Genomic DNA, 14,504 nt, shown 5'->3' with positions numbered 1-14,504 from the left:
CAGCACCACCAAACCAGCAACAGCCTGTGCTGGGGGTCCTGGGCTGGTGTTTGGGGTCTGGGGAGTGCACAGCCAGCTTTGTCCAGGTGACCCTGCTCTAAACCTTGCAGTGCTTTGGCAAATGGCTCTAAAAGCAGCAAGGATGTGACATTGGGGACGTTGCTGCAGGCACAGCCCTGGATGGGCCATTGCTGCTGCTGCTGCAGCGACTTCTGAGTGGGGTCAGTGGTGACACCTGGGATGTGGCAGCAGAAGGAAGGGGGGTTTGGCCACCACAGCCTTTGTTTTTGCCCCCAGTGAGCTGAACACTTTCTGGGAAATGCCAGTGAAATCTCTGTGTGTCCAGAGAAGGGAACAAAGCTGGGGAGGGGGCTGGAGCAGCAGGAGCAGCTGAGGGAGCTGGGGGGGCTCAGCCCAGAGAAAAGGAGGCTCAGGGGGGACCTTCTGGCTCTGCAACTCCCTGACAGGAGGGGGGAGCCAGATGGGGGTCTGGCTTCACTTCCAGGATGGCCCACCTGGATGTGGCACTTGGGGACACGGTTTAGTGGCAAACACGGTGCTGGGTTAATGGCTGGACTCAGTGATCTCAGAGGGCTTTCCAACCTTCACGATTCCGTGATTCTGTGACTCCATGAAAGATCCAGAGTGCGGGGTTAGCAGGATGGGACTCTGTGAAGGGCACGGGGGCTCTTAACAACCACCTACCCCCCCCCAACTGTCTCTGCAGCCACAATGAAAGGCGGAACACGTTCCTGCACCCAGTGACGGGACAGGTCCCCGAGGACAACTCCAGACTTGACTTGCAGAAGTAAGTTGGCTCCCAGCTCTCTTGCTCTCAGGGCCTGGGAGCGGCTCGTGCTGGGTGGGGGGATTTGGGGGGAGGGCTGGGAATGGCGGGGCACAACTCCCGTGGGGTGGGGAGACACGGCTGTGCTGACCCTCTGTGCTCCCCTGTGCCGCAGGCCCACCTCGGACATGTCAAGCAAAGCGGGCAGCAAGCGGCCACCGACCGTCCCCAGCGAGCCCCCCGGCCACGCCATGGTGTCGGAGGGGCCCCCGGAGCGCCCCGGAGGCCGGGTGGGTGCTCGGCGCCGCGGGGCACGGCAGGGAGGAGCAGGGATGGGGCACCAGGGACCCCCCCTGAGCGGCTCCTCTGCCCCCCTGCAGGCCCCGCGCCCCTCCCGCAAGGGCATCGCCTTCGGGAAGCGCTCCAACTCCATGAAGAGGAACCCCAACGCCGCCGTCACCAAGAGCGGCTGGCTCTACAAGCAGGTACCCCTGTGCTGGGTGGCACTGGGGGTGTCACCCCCCCCTTTCCTCAACCCTGCAGACCCCCCCACCCTGGGACCGGCCGTCCCCCGGGTGCTGCCTGCCCTCAGTGCCCCTCTCTCGCAGGCCAGCTCGGGGGTGAAGCAGTGGAACAAGCGCTGGTTCGTGCTGGTGGATCGGTGCCTCTTCTACTACAAAGGTACAGCCATGGGCACCAGTCCCAACGCCCCCCCAGAGCTTATGCCACCCCCCCAGCATGACCCGGTGCCCACCAGCCGGGTGCCTCCATGTAAATCCAGGCTCTTTCCGTGCTCAGAGGAGGGTGTACTGGGGTGGGTGAAGGGGCCTGGAGTCCCAGCACCCCCGTTGTGGGGGTGTTTGCCATGCTGGGGACCTGAGGGGTTAATGCAGAGCCTTCCCCGCCTCCCTGGCAGCTCCTGGGCTCAGCCCTGGGCGGGCATCAATAATTGAGGAGGCTGTTTGTGAGCCAGGCGGAGCTGCGGGAGCAACAGGCGGGCAGTGGATTCCCACAGGTGGGCTCCCTGTGTGCCCCCCTGGGAAGGAGCAGTGGGACGAGGGGTCTGTGCTGGGGGGGCAGCCGGAGCTCCCACCCCCTCTGTGCGTGTGTAACCCCAGCATTTCCCCCCAGATGAGAAGGAGGAGAACATCCTGGGCAGCATCCCCCTCCTCAGCTTCCGCGTGGCGGCCGTGCAGCCCTCGGACAACATCAGCAGGAAGCACACGTTCAAGGTCAGGGACTGGGAGGGGACAGGGCGCTGGGGGGGCACTGGGACAGCACTGGGGGGGCACTGGGGTGGCGGTGATGCTGGCAGGGTCCCTGCTGCTCTTCTGGCTTTCTCGGTGACGGGGCTTGGAGCAAGCTGGGGTGAGGGCTGACTGCAAACCCCCAGGATGCCCTGTGGATACGCTGTGTGGATCTGCCTTCTGCTGGGGAAACTGAGGCACACGTGGGCAGAGCAGCATCCCCAAGGTCACCAACCCCTGCTGCTGCCCCCCAGCCCAGGGCAGAGCCAGGTGCAGGGCCTTGCTGGATGCTCCTACCCCTCTCCCCATCCCAGTTTCCCCTCTCCATCGCTGCTCCCACCAGCCTGTCCCACCGGCTGCTGCGGCGCTTCCTGGCAGCATTCCCAGAGCCGGGCATGGAGTGTCCCCAACTCCAGCTCTGTTTGAGCTTTTGCCTGGGAAGTGTCACTGGAAGGGAGGAGCCCATCATGAGTCACTGCCATGGGGCTGGAGAGCAGAGCAGGGAGAGCTTAGGGTGGCTGCTGCTCCCCCACGTCCACCCCTGGCATCAGAGCAGGGTCTGTCATCACAGCTGCTCGTGGGTCACATTGGACATCAGGAGGAATTTCTCCATGGAAAGGGTGGTCAGGCTTTGGAAGGGGCTGCCCGGGGAGGTGGTGGAATCCCCACCCCTGGAGGTGTCCAAGGAAGGCCACTCAGTGCCCTGGGCTGGGGGACAAGGAGGGGATGGGTCACAGGTTGCACTCTGTGATCCCGGAGGTCTTTTCCAACCTCAAAGATCCTGTGATTCTGTGAAATGTCTCCATGGCACCAGTGGGGAAAAGCCTTGCAAAGCTGCTGCCCACGAGCTGAGCTCTGCTGAGCCACATGCTGGTGTTTCCCAGGCTTTGGGAGGATGGTTTTTGTCCAGAGAGGAGTAGAGAGGGTCCCGAGGGCCGGGGGAGGTTTGTTCCTGCCCCGCTGACCCCGTGTCTGTGTTTCCTCCTCCTCTCTCTGCGGGTGAGGATCCCTGGACAGGAGGGGTCTCTTCGTACCACCCACCACAGCAGCACCCAGCCACCACCTAGGTAGTACCTTCTTGTGTTTCTGGTGCATGCAGAGGGTGAGGGACCCCCAGGCTCGCCCGCATGCTCCACCCCCCCTGCTCCCACTAATCCAGGGGGTGAATCCCTTTGATTGCATCTTTTCCTCTGGCTGCAGAGCTCGCATAGGCAGGAGTGCATGGGGGGCTCAGGAGGTGACCCCTGGCTGGGCACACTGCTCATGTTCTGGGGAGGATGGAAAGCCAAGGGAGGGGTTTAATCAATTAATAACCACCCCCAATTATTTTTTTCATTTTATTTTTTTTAAAGAGATTGAGCCCTGAAAGTTCTTCAGGGGGAAAACCTTCCTGCTCCTCCCTTTTGTTCCTCCTTGCATCTTCCCATCCCTTTCCAGAGAGGGGGAAGGTGGAAGCTTCGAAAAGGCCCTAAATAATCACGTGCCTTCCAGCACGTTCTGGATGGAGAACGGGCACTGACATCTTGGAGCAAAAGCAAAGCTTTTGTCCCTCCAAAAAATATTTTCTGGGCCAAGAAACCACCTTCCCCCTCACCCTGCATGGATGATGCTCCAATGGCGCTGCTGCTCTTGCTGGGACATAAACCCTTCACCAGCCCTTGTGCCCCAGGGGGACCCACTTGGTGCTGGGGTGCAGCAACCTCTGCACTGGGGTGCTGCTCCTCTGGTGGGGGGCCCTGGGGAGGGCTGGTCCTGAACACCCCTGGGAGCGACCCTGGGGGGATCAGGATCCCCCTGTGAGGGGCCTGCAGAGCCTTCCTCCTGCTCAGCGAGAGGGTGCGTGCGGCTGGGAAGGGAAGGACCACTCCTGGTTTCCCCTGCGCTGGCAGGACCTGGTGCCGGGGTGGAAGTGGAGCTCTCACCCTCCTGTCTCTCTCTCTCTCTCCCACTTGTGTGCCCCCCTGCAGGTGACGGTGTGCTGGGTGGAGGAGATGCCGGCGAGTAACGGGCAGTCCGTGTCTCCGCAGGCCGAGCACGCCGGCATCCGCACCTACTTCTTCAGCGCCGAGAACACGGAGGAGCAGGAATCCTGGATCCAAGCCATGGGCGAAGCCGCCCGGGTGCAGATCCCCCCCAGTCAGAGGTCAGCACCCACCAGCTCCCCGTGCCACCCCTCTGCCCCACTCTCCCGGGGATGGGGACTCTTGGGAGCGTGAGGGACCCTCTGGACAAGGGAGCTGAGGGAGGGTCAGGAGGTTGCCGACCACCCTGGGGGTGTTGCAGAGGGAAGGTCACCCCTCTCTCCTGTCTCTGCACCCCCAGGCACGAGAAACCAGACTCGGAGAACATCCCCCCCAGCAAACACCACCACCACCTCCACTGCAACAGTGCCCACCGCGAGCACCCCAAAGCCGACCCCGAGGCCAAGACCCGCGGGGAGGGCGACGGCCGCGGCTCCGAGAAGATGGAGAGGAAGCCGGAGCGGGCGGAGGGCAAGAAGGAGCCGCTGGCCAAGGCCAACGGCATCAGCGGGCAGGAGGTGCCCTCGGAGCCCGGCAGCCCCTACCCCGAGGCGCCGCGGGGCCCGGGCAGTGCCGAGCGGCCACCGCAGCCCAACGGGTGGCCGTACCCGTCCCCCAGCCGCCCCGGCAGCACCGCCTTCCCCCCGCCCGACGGCGAGAGCAGGGACCCCCGCCGGGGCGCCGCCCCCCGCCCCAACCCCGACAAGGCGGCCCAGCGCAAGAGCTCCATGACGCAGCTGCAGCAGTGGGTGAACTCCCGCCGCGGGAATGTGCCCCCTGAGGAGCTGCGGAGGTGAGACCTCGGGGGATGCTCTGGGAACGTTCTTCCCCTTCCTGCCTGCTTCCTCCCCTCCTGGGGTCAGAAAATCTCCTTTCTGGCTCTCCTTTCTCTCCCTGCACTGCCAGCTCTGAGCAGGACACCCTGGAGAGTCAAGCAAGGTGGATTTTGGGGAGGTGGATTTTTGGGAAGAGGGATGCCAGGAGGGGTGGGCACCATGGAGTCCCTGGAGGAGGGCTGCCAACCAGCCAGCTTTCCAGACACCAGTGTAGGAGCTGCCAGCTCCAAGTCTGTCCTTGCCCCCTGGAGCACGGGCACTGCCTGCCCTCCAGCCTGGCTCTCACAACCCTCTTCCCCTCTCCAGCCCCACCAGGTTTTACCCCGTGTCTCGCCGGGTGCCCGACTACTATTCCCCCTACTCGCCGCAGTACCCCGAGGAGTACCAGTACTACCCCGCGGGGGTGCGCCCCGACAGCATCTGCTCCATGCCCGCCTTCGACCGGGTGAGCCCGCCCTGGGCGCTGGAGGACAAGCGCCACTCCTTCCGCAACGGGGGCACCTTCCAGCTGCGGGACTGGAAGGACCACGCCGGGTTCGGCCGGCAGGACGTGCCGCTGTGGCTGCCGGCCCCCGGGAGGCAGCCGCCCTACCTGGACGAGGTGGACGCGGCCTCGGGCTCCCTGCGCAGGATGTCGCTGCAGCCGCGGTCCCGCTCGGTGCCGCGCTCGCCCAGCCAGGGCTCCTACAGCCGGGCGCGGGTGTACTCGCCCGTGCGCTCGCCCAGCGCCCGCTTCGAGCGGCTCCCGCCCCGCGGGGACGAGATCTACGCCGACCCCACCCCCTTCATGATGAGGCGGTCCATCAGCTCTCCCAAGGTGAGCGCCCGCCGGGATGTGCAGGGATGGAGGGAGAGCCTCGCTGGGGAGGGCAGGGCAGGGCAGGGGATGTCCCCTCTGTGTGCACAGCCTGGCCTCAAAGGGCCACCTTGCTTCACCTGGTGGCTTTGGGGACCCCCTGGCCATCCTGCAGAGCTGCCCAGGCTGTGGTTGTTCCAGAGGAAGGGATGGGTGAACGGGATGGGGTGCTCAGGGATACCACGAGTGATGTGCTCCCAAGCAGGGAGTGCTGGTGTCCCTGTCCCAAAGCCAGGCCTGGCCCTGCTGGGGGCCGGGCTCTGTCCTCCCCTGTGCTTTCTGGCTCTCACACCCCTCTCACGTGTCTCTGATTTTGGGGTGGGGTCTCCTCTCTTCACAGTACGACTATCTGGGTGACAGGCGGCCCGTCCCGGCCGGAGTGTATCCCTACCACTTCCCGGCATCCCCCACCATCCATGACAAAATGGTACGTGCGCTGCTGGCCCAGGGAGGGGGGCATTTCTGGGGGTCCTCACTCAGGTGGCCAAGGAGGAACCACTGCACTCCAGGGGCAGCTTTGTGGGTCACAGCTGGGCCACTCAGGGCCAGGTCGGGACTGTGGGTCCTTTTACTGGTCCCTCCCGGCCATTCCCAAAGGAAATCCATTTGGCAGGGCCCCTGGCCCCTGCTCTACAGCTGTTGGACACCCTTGGACCCCTGTCTTCCCCAGGGTGGTCCCTGGCTGAGGTTGGTGCACCCCCCACCTGTCCCCCTCTGCTTCCTCCCTTCTGACGACAGCTGCTGCATTTTCCTGCGTTGTTCCCTCTCGGAGGGGCTGGAGCTGCTGGGGTGGCACCAGGAGGTCCCCCCGCAGGGCACAACCCCGAAACCATGGGGCAGGACCATCGGAGGAGGGAGAAGCCTGAGCTACCATGAGCCACCCATGCTGCCATCCATGCTCGTAGCCGCAGGGTGACCGGGGTGCGCAGGGCACGGCCAGGGCGGCGTTCCCGGCTCTGTGCCCCGCAGGTGCCTCGTTTCCCAGCCAGGAGGCCTTTCCATAGCCCTCACCTAACTGCTTTTGCTTCTTCTTTTATATGTTTTGCCGTTCGTTTCTTGCCGCGTGCCTGCTGGCTCCTGGTAGGATGAACTTTTAGACCTTCAGTTGCAAAGAAACCTAGAGTATTTGGACCAGCAGGTAGGCAGAGCTGGCTGCCAGCCCCACCTCACCAGCTGCTTTTGTCCCCTCGTGCCCCCCTCCCCGTTCCCAGCGGCTTCCCCTCCCCTCCTAGCGCAGCATCTCGCCCATCCATCCTCACCCTTCTTGGCATTCCAGCAGCACGAGTGGTCTTTGGTTTGCTTCTTCCATCCTCCCCATCCGTAGGGTCGCTCATTGCTTGGCAGAAAGTCCCCCCTGGCAGTGCCTCTGTGTGATGATGTGGGTGTGTGGGGAGGGTGGAGCAGCTTCCTGCGTTCCCGGAGTCTCGGGGAGCTGCCCTGGGGTCCACGGGGTGCAGCGGCTCTGAAACCACCCAGGTCAGTGCTGGACACGTGCACGGTGCCAGCGTGGCTGTGCTGGAGGGTGTGCCCCCACACCCAGGGCTGGTGTCCCCCATGCAGGGGGTGGACCGGTGACCCCTGGGGGATGTGGGTTTGGTGACGTGGTGGCCCCGTTCCTGCTTGAAGGTGAAAGGTTTGGTGCAGGTGGGCGTGAGGTGCCCGCCAGAACTGACACCAAAGCACTCAGGTTTCTGCACACCGGGGGTTTTGGAGCGAAACGGTGAACTGACTTCACCCCAGGAGCATGGGGTGGTGGGGGGATACAGCTGGGAGAGACCCCCAGGAATGTGTCCAGGCAGGAGCTGCAGTCAGAGCTGGGGACAGGAGCTGCCAGGCAGTGCTGCAGCCCAGGCGCTCACCCACCAAGGCCAGGCTGGCACTGAGGGAGCTGCTCCAGGGACAATCTCATTAGTCTGCAAATCTCCACCGGTGCAGCAATCGCCACGATCTGTGTCTGCCTTGGAGCAGGGCCAGGGCCAGGCAGGAGCACTCGCTGCAATAAAAGCTCTCTGGGCTGTTTCGCAGCCACCGGCAGCATCGCTGCCTCTGCCCGGCTCTTTAAAACCCTCCCTGAACAGGCTCTGCATCTCCTCCTGCATCTCCTCCTGCTCCTCTCTCCCTGACCTGTGGAGAGACTAATTGGGAGTGACGCTGTCAAGTGTCTCTTTTCAAACATCTTGCTGCTTTATTTTCTCTCTCCTTCCTCATCCAGCCGCGGGCACGGCTCCCTCGGCTGCCCCCAGTCGGGGTCTAGTCCTTGGTTTGTGCTCAAAGTGCCGTCACCCTTTGGATCTTGGGGGTCTTGGGCATGAAGGGCTCCCTGGCATGATCTGCTTAGGGCTGTGGGCTCCTGCAGCACTTCGGTGGGCAGAGGCAGTGGCAGAACTCCAGTGCTGGTGACCTGAGTGGCTCCATCACCCGATTTCCATGGTCACCGCCAGACGTGCACCCCAGGAACCCCTGGCTGGGGTCTGTCCTGACTCTCTGGAGGGCTCAGCTGTGGCTCTGGGGACATACAGGGACACCAAACCCATCACATGTGTGCCTGGCAGCATGGCCTCAATGTGCCACCTCCCAGTTCCACCCTGCTGGAGGCTCTGCTGGGCTGGACAATGCCCAGCTGTCAGTCACCTCCCCGGTGCCACCACAGCCCTGGCTGGGCACGGAGCCACCAGCCAGCGTGAGAGCAGGGTCTGTGTGTCCGTCTGTGTGCTGGGACCCGCTGTGCTGCCGCCGTGGCATCTGTGTCCGAGCTCATGTCTGTCTGTGCCGTTTGCAGCTCCGGGCCGGCTCCGGTTTATCTGTGATTTCCCCCCACCAGAGCGTTCAGGGCGCTCAGCCAGCCCTGGGCGCACCCAACGGAGCGGCAGCAGCCCCGGGGGGTCCTGTCCCCACGTGTCTCCAGCCCTGGGACATCTCAGGAGGTGGCATTTCGCATCCCGAGGGCTCCCGGGGCGATCCCGGCGGCTCGGGCGGCTCCGCTGACCTGTGCCCTTTCCTTCCCTGTGTGCCGCAGATGAGCGAGAGCGAGACCCTGATCAGTATGGTCAACAGGATGGTGGAGACCTCCTCCCCTAGGGCCCAGCTCTACATGCAAGTAAGGCTCGGGCCGCCGGGCCCCGCATGGCTCGTGCACGGCCGCGGGTCCGGCCGCCCCCCGCGCCATCCGGGGTCACCTCCCGCCATCGCCACTCATGCAGATCCACGCGGCACATCACCCCCGCTCTGGGGACCTGCTAGTCCATCCCAGGCTTTGCTAATCCATCCATGAGCCATTTAAAAGCCGGCAAACCTCGTGCGGAGCGAGAGCGCGAGGCGGGGACGCGGCGGTGCCGGACTCTCATCCTCGTTCGGGCTGCACTCGGGGCTTGGCTCGTCCTTGTTTTGCCATCTGATGAGGCAGGGAGGCGGTGTGGGATGATTTCAGACAGGAATCCAGCCCGAGGCTCTTAAACCAACGCAGTAACTCCTGCAACAGGGAGAGGAAACAGCCTTTTACCCCCGGAGGCTCTGGCTCCTTCTGTTCCCAGCATCAGGATGCTCCTGCTGGTGCTGGGTTGCAGCTCCCAGCACAGACAGGTCCCATCACTTTGAGCCCACTGTGCCACCCACCCTGGACAGGGGGTCTTGAGGCCCTGCTGTGCTGCCCAGGGTACCTTCTGGCTGTGCCAGTAGCCCGGAGATGGATCACTGGGGTTTTCCAACAAAAAAGGTACCTGTTTCCATCTGCTGGGAGCAGGGATGTGCTGGAGGGCGAAACCAGAGCCCCTGGGATGCTCTCGCTGGCTGGGCTCCCTGCCTGGAGGCAGCAGCATCCCAATCCACCAGCCTCTGCCTCCAGCCCCTCTGGCACTTCCCAGATTTAGGTCCATTTGCATTATCCCGTAGTTTAAATGGCTCTAAAGTGGCGTCTTGCTTTCTAGCAATAATGATCCCCTTCTTCCTATCTTCTGCCTTTCATCTCCAGATCTTGGAGGCATTTAATTGCTGAGGTCCCATTAGTAATTTAGATTTCCAGGAAGGGAAAGTGACTCACGGATAAGCCGGGTGGTGGTAAACAGGCCCTGCTGCAGCTGCTGATTTATAGGTGTTTCCACTCTGCTAAGTGGAATTACAGCTCAATCTCGCTGCCTTTGTTTCCCTGCCTCTGGAATGGTGGCAGTTAATGACTCAGAGGCATCTCTTTAGCTCAGTCCTTGGCTCCTGTGGAGAGGTTGTGTCTGGGTAATTCCAGTGGCTCACCAGCTGATGGGCAGGGAGGTTGTGACTTCATCCAAGCCCTCCAGCACTGATTGATGGGGAGCATCCACCTCCTCCGAGTCTCAGCTCTTCCCTCTCTTTCCCTGCTCACAGGGATGGGAGAGAGGGGCTGGGAGCTGCCTCTCCTTCCCTGGGGATCCCAGGGCCGGGCTCACCCCACTCTCTGCTTGCAGGTGACGCCCTTCCCGGAGGCCTACAGGGACACTCTGCATCCCTACAAGATAAGCGAGCAAGACACTGATGTAAGAGCAAATGTCTGTCCTGTGTGTGTCCCCCCTGACCCCCCCAGCAGGCCTGGTGTCCCCACAGAGAGATCTGTGCCCGCTGCTCCCACAGCTGGGAGCTGCCCCCAGTTTGGTTTGTGCTCCTCAGGGAACAAATCCTTCATCTCCCAGTTTGTCCCGTGCCACCCTGGCTGGGGGGGAAGTCCCTGCAATGAGAGCAGGAGGCTGGAGACCCTCCCCAAGGCCACACATCCCATCAACCCAACCCCTGGGCCGTGTCCTGCCTGCATCTTGTCTCTCCCAGCTGAGAGGCCGTGCTGGACCCTCACCCTCCTCATCCTCTCCCCCTTCTCTCTTTCCCTCCTGGCACAGAAGCTGCTGGGGAAGCTCTGTGAGCAGAACAAGGTGCTGCGGGAGCAGGAGCGGCTGGTGCAGCAGCTCCGAGCGGAGAAGGTACGTCCTGCTTTCTTGGGGGCAGCTCAGTGGGGATGTTTCTGAGGTGAGGGAGGTGCTCTGGCCATGCACAGCCCCAGGATTCCCCGAGTGTTAGTGCCCTGTTCGGGAGGGGACCAGAGCTCCTGCACCGGCCACGCTCCCACAGCTCTGTCTGCCTCCCATTCCACCCAGGAGAGCCTGGAGAGTGCCCTGATGGGGACACACCAGGAGCTGGAGATGTTTGGGAGCCAACCTGCCTACCCAGAGAAGCTGCTGCACAAGAAGGAGTCGCTGCAGAACCAGCTCATCAACATCCGTGTGGAGCTGTCTCAGGCCAGCACAGTATGGACCCCTCCTCCTCCTCCTCCTCCTCCTCGGGGACCTTCAACCTCCCACTGTGCCCCTTCTCTCCCTTCCCAGCAGGAAAACAAAAAGGGAATTCCCCTTAACTGGCTGGGGGCCAGAGGAGCCAAAATCCCTCACAGGGCACAAAGCAAATTAACCCTCGAGGTGCCATCCAGCCACTGGTTCTGTCCCTGTCCCTGCCTGTTGGCTCCCGTGGGCACCTCAGAGCTTGTCCCCTCTTCTGCCACTCCCTCCCCAGCTCAGGGGGCTGTGTTGGGTGCAGCCTCCTCCTGCTTTCCTGGGTGGTCCAGAGCTGCTTCCAAGCAGGGGAGGAACCTACCCAGGACCCCCCTGACCCCTCCCCTGACCTTCCCCCCAAGGCCTTGGCAAACAGCACCGCCGAGTACGAGAGCCTGGAGAGCGAGGTGTCCACCCTGCACGACGACCTGTGGGAGCAGCTGAACCTGGACATCCAGGTGAGGGGGTCCCCCTGCCATCCCTGGGGTCCCCCTGGTGGGGGTGGAAGCCTCCTCAGTCCCTTCAGCCCTCCCCTCCCCACACTCATCCCTCATGTCCTGCTCTGACCGCTGCCTTTTCTGCCCGTCCAGAACGAAATGCTCAACCGGCAGATCCAGAAGGAGATCTGGCGGATCCAGGACGTGATGGAAGGGCTGAGGAAGAACAACCCGTCCCGTGGCACCGACACTGCCAAGCACAGAGGTGGGTGGGCTGTGTCCCTGCACAGCCAAGACCCCAGCGAGGTGCCCCTGCTGACTCTGGGCAGGCAGCAGCTCCTGCTCGGGGACATGGTGGCCCTTATTATTGCCTTATTATTACCTGTTCTAATCATCTTATTATTATCTTGTTCCTGCTCCTCTCCACAGTGGCCCTGGGCCCCTCGGGGACATACAGCTCCAACAGCCCTGCCAGCCCCCTGAGCTCTGCCAGCCTCACCAGCCCCCTCAGCCCCTTCTCCCTCATCTCTGGCTCCCAGGGCTCGCCCACCAAGCCGGGACCCGGCGAGGTGAGTGAGTGGGGGTGTCCCCCCTGTGCCACCAGAGGGATTGGGGGATGCTGGGCACCAGGCACAGATGCCTCTCCTCGTGGCTCTGCCTGGGGGCACCGTTTGGTCCGCGTGGAAGGTGGGATGCAGTGTCCCTGCCAGCAGTGTCCTCTGCCCAGGGACACGGACACCCTGGAGCCGCTGCTCTCCCTCCTGCCCTCCTCGGCTCGGCGCTTCCACCGCCTGTTGTCTCGGTCTCTCTCTAACTCTCTCTTCCTTCTCTGCTCTCCCCCCTCACGCTCCGCCCCAGGAACCAGGCCCGCCTCGACCTCCCCTCCCCAAGTCCTACGTCCCCCTGGAGTCTCCTCCGGCCGTTCCTCCGCTGCCCAGCGAGAGCCGCCTCTGGCCCTACCCCACCTCCCCTTCCTGGCAGCAAGGCGGTGGAGAGGCCAAGCGGGGACAGGTACCGAACCCCCAGGGCAGCCACCACCCCTGCTCCTCCTCCCCGAGACCTGGCAGGGGCTGGGATGAGGCAGGACGTGGAGCTGCCCACCCCGAGTGCACAGGGACAGTGTGGAGGTGGCACTTGGCATGGGGACAGCACTGTGTGGCTCTGCCTGCCGTCCCCTCAGCAGCCCCCCCACAGCCCTCGTGTCCCCACCAGGTCCCCAGCGCCCACTGTGCTCACTCAGGACATGGATTTGTCCCCCCCAAGGCTACCACAGCCCCTGGCATCGCCCTCTCTGCTTTCCTCTGCCCTCACCTCTCTCTCTGTCCCTCTGTGGCACCACTCCCTGTGTGGTGCTGGCAGGCTCTGCCCGTGGGGGTGAACCCCCAGCTCCTGCCCACCAGGGCAAACCTGGATTTGGGAATTCCTGCTGATGCCTCGGCCGTGCTCCTGCCGGGATGGGGAAGGGGCCAGGAGTGGACACCAGGAGCCACTGGTGTCCCTGCAGCTGGGGGCTGGGATGTGTGTCCGTGGGGGCTGGCACTGCAAAGCAGGGCTGGGAAGGTCACACTGCCAGCACAGGTGGCACTTCCAGCAGCTGTGAGTGGCACAGGGGTGGCTGCATGTGGATCCAGGGGGTGTAGGGGGTGCCTGGGTGCATTGTGTCCATTGAGGGGGCACCCTGAGCCAGGGTGCCAGAGATCCTGGGTGCCATGGTGGGATCATCACCCCTTCAGGGAGCTTTTCCCGTGGAGAAGCCTGGCCTGTGGCTGGTGTCTGTGTGTCCATCCACTCCCAGGAGCGTGTCCGTGGTCTGCGTGTCACCCCATGTCTGTGGAGAGCAGGGGGTGTCCCCAGGCAGAGTGTGGCCCCCAGACAGGACAGGGGGCTCACCAGGGCCCTGCTTCCCTCCCACAGCCCAAACCAGGCTTCGAGCAGAGCAAGAAGGAGGTGCAGCGACCCAGCCCCCCCGGTCCCCCGGGCGAGGGGCTCCTGCAGGGCCGGCAGGAGCAGGATGCGGAGAAGCAAGCGGCCCTCAACAAGGGTATGGCTCGACTGGGGACAGCAGCACCCTGGGGACCCCGCTGGGACCTTGTCCTTGGTGCCCAGGGGAGCTCAGCCCGGTGTTTTCTTTGCTCCACAGTGGGAATCGTCCCCCCCAGGACCAAGTCTCCGGCGGAGGAGGAGGTGGTGGCGAGGAGGAGTGCTGGTGGCCTGGCTAACGGGCTCAGCTCCCGGGTAGGGCTCGGCTTGAGGTGCTGGGGGCCAGGGTGGGGGGACTGGGTGAGCTGGGGGGTCTGTGGTGCAGCCTGTGGAGAGGAGCCGCTGCTGAGTGGCTCTGTGCCTCACCATCCAACTCCTCGAGATCCCTCCGGGGTGATTCCAGCACCCTCGCCCCATCCCAGGAGTGGGCACCCCGGGAAAGGGCTGAGCCCAGCAGCCCACAGCAGAGGGTTGTGGCAGTGGGAGGATGGGGCAGGCGTGGGTGACCCGGGGCTGGGCTGTCCCCAGGAGAGACCGAAGAGCGCCGTGTTTGCCACCGAGACGAAGGTGAAGATGAGTGTGGAGGAGCAGATCGACCGCATGAAGCGCCACCAGAGCGGCTCCATGAAGGAGAAGCGGCGCAGTTTGCAGCTCCCCAGCAGCCAGCAGCCCGAGCCCCCCGGCACCAAGACCCCCGCCTCCTACAAGGTGGTGAGTGCCTGCGCTTGGCAGGTCCCTGCTGGAGCAGAGGGGACACTGGGGGCCGGGGGAGGGGACAGGGTGCCCTCCGAGGGGGCTCAGCCGGGCCGGGGTCCCTCGCAGGTGCGCCGGCACCGCAGCATCCACGAGGTGGATATCTCCGACCTGGAGGCCGCTCTGCGCTCGGACGACCCCGGGAAGGTGTACGAGACCCCCCAGGAGGAGATCGCCCGGCTGCGCAAGATGGAGCTGGAGCCGCAGCACTACGACGTGGACATCCACAAGGAGGTGAGCACGGGGTGTCCCGGGGACGTGGGGCATCCCTGGGGGATTGATCCATCCTGGAGCCACTGACCAGG

At 63.8% G+C, this 14,504-nt stretch overlaps 1 protein-coding gene across 18 annotated transcripts in view; it reads left to right on the top strand.

The window, feature by feature from the left end:
• The window catches only part of PLEKHA6 (pleckstrin homology domain containing A6), a 40,309-nt gene that overhangs the window by 22,455 nt on the left and 3,350 nt on the right, over nt 1–14,504 (top strand). For 6 of the 18 annotated variants that reach the window (XM_050326945.1, XM_050326939.1, XM_050326944.1 and 3 more), the window contains exons 2-22: nt 728–808; nt 963–1,272; nt 1,396–1,468; nt 1,919–2,019; nt 4,002–4,177; nt 4,357–4,848; nt 5,198–5,708; nt 6,088–6,174; nt 6,832–6,885; nt 8,764–8,844; nt 10,181–10,249; nt 10,604–10,684; nt 10,859–11,008; nt 11,392–11,487; nt 11,620–11,731; nt 11,896–12,035; nt 12,325–12,477; nt 13,381–13,507; nt 13,607–13,701; nt 13,975–14,157; nt 14,269–14,433. In XM_050326945.1, coding sequence (XP_050182902.1) covers nt 976–1,272; nt 1,396–1,468; nt 1,919–2,019; nt 4,002–4,177; nt 4,357–4,848; nt 5,198–5,708; nt 6,088–6,174; nt 6,832–6,885; nt 8,764–8,844; nt 10,181–10,249; nt 10,604–10,684; nt 10,859–11,008; nt 11,392–11,487; nt 11,620–11,731; nt 11,896–12,035; nt 12,325–12,477; nt 13,381–13,507; nt 13,607–13,701; nt 13,975–14,157; nt 14,269–14,433 — 3,243 coding nt within the window. In that variant the 5' untranslated portion in view covers nt 728–808; nt 963–975. Of the gene's footprint in view, nt 1–727; nt 809–962; nt 1,273–1,395; nt 1,469–1,918; nt 2,020–2,079; nt 3,102–4,001; nt 4,178–4,356; nt 4,849–5,197; nt 5,709–6,087; nt 6,175–6,831; nt 6,886–8,763; nt 8,845–10,180; nt 10,250–10,603; nt 10,685–10,858; nt 11,009–11,391; nt 11,488–11,619; nt 11,732–11,895; nt 12,036–12,324; nt 12,478–13,380; nt 13,508–13,606; nt 13,702–13,974; nt 14,158–14,268; nt 14,434–14,504 lie in introns of those variants that run through there. The other 12 variants (XM_050326935.1, XM_050326932.1, XM_050326936.1 and 9 more) reach the window with 9 other exon arrangements.

The sequence above is a fragment of the Myiozetetes cayanensis genome, unplaced genomic scaffold, assembly GCF_022539395.1.
Source record: "Myiozetetes cayanensis isolate MyiCay16 unplaced genomic scaffold, myiCay2020 scf32, whole genome shotgun sequence".
In the NCBI taxonomy this organism is placed as follows: domain Eukaryota; kingdom Metazoa; phylum Chordata; class Aves; order Passeriformes; family Tyrannidae; genus Myiozetetes; species Myiozetetes cayanensis.
Note: the sequence above shows the minus strand (reverse complement) of the source record. Positions and strands in the feature narration are given on the sequence as shown.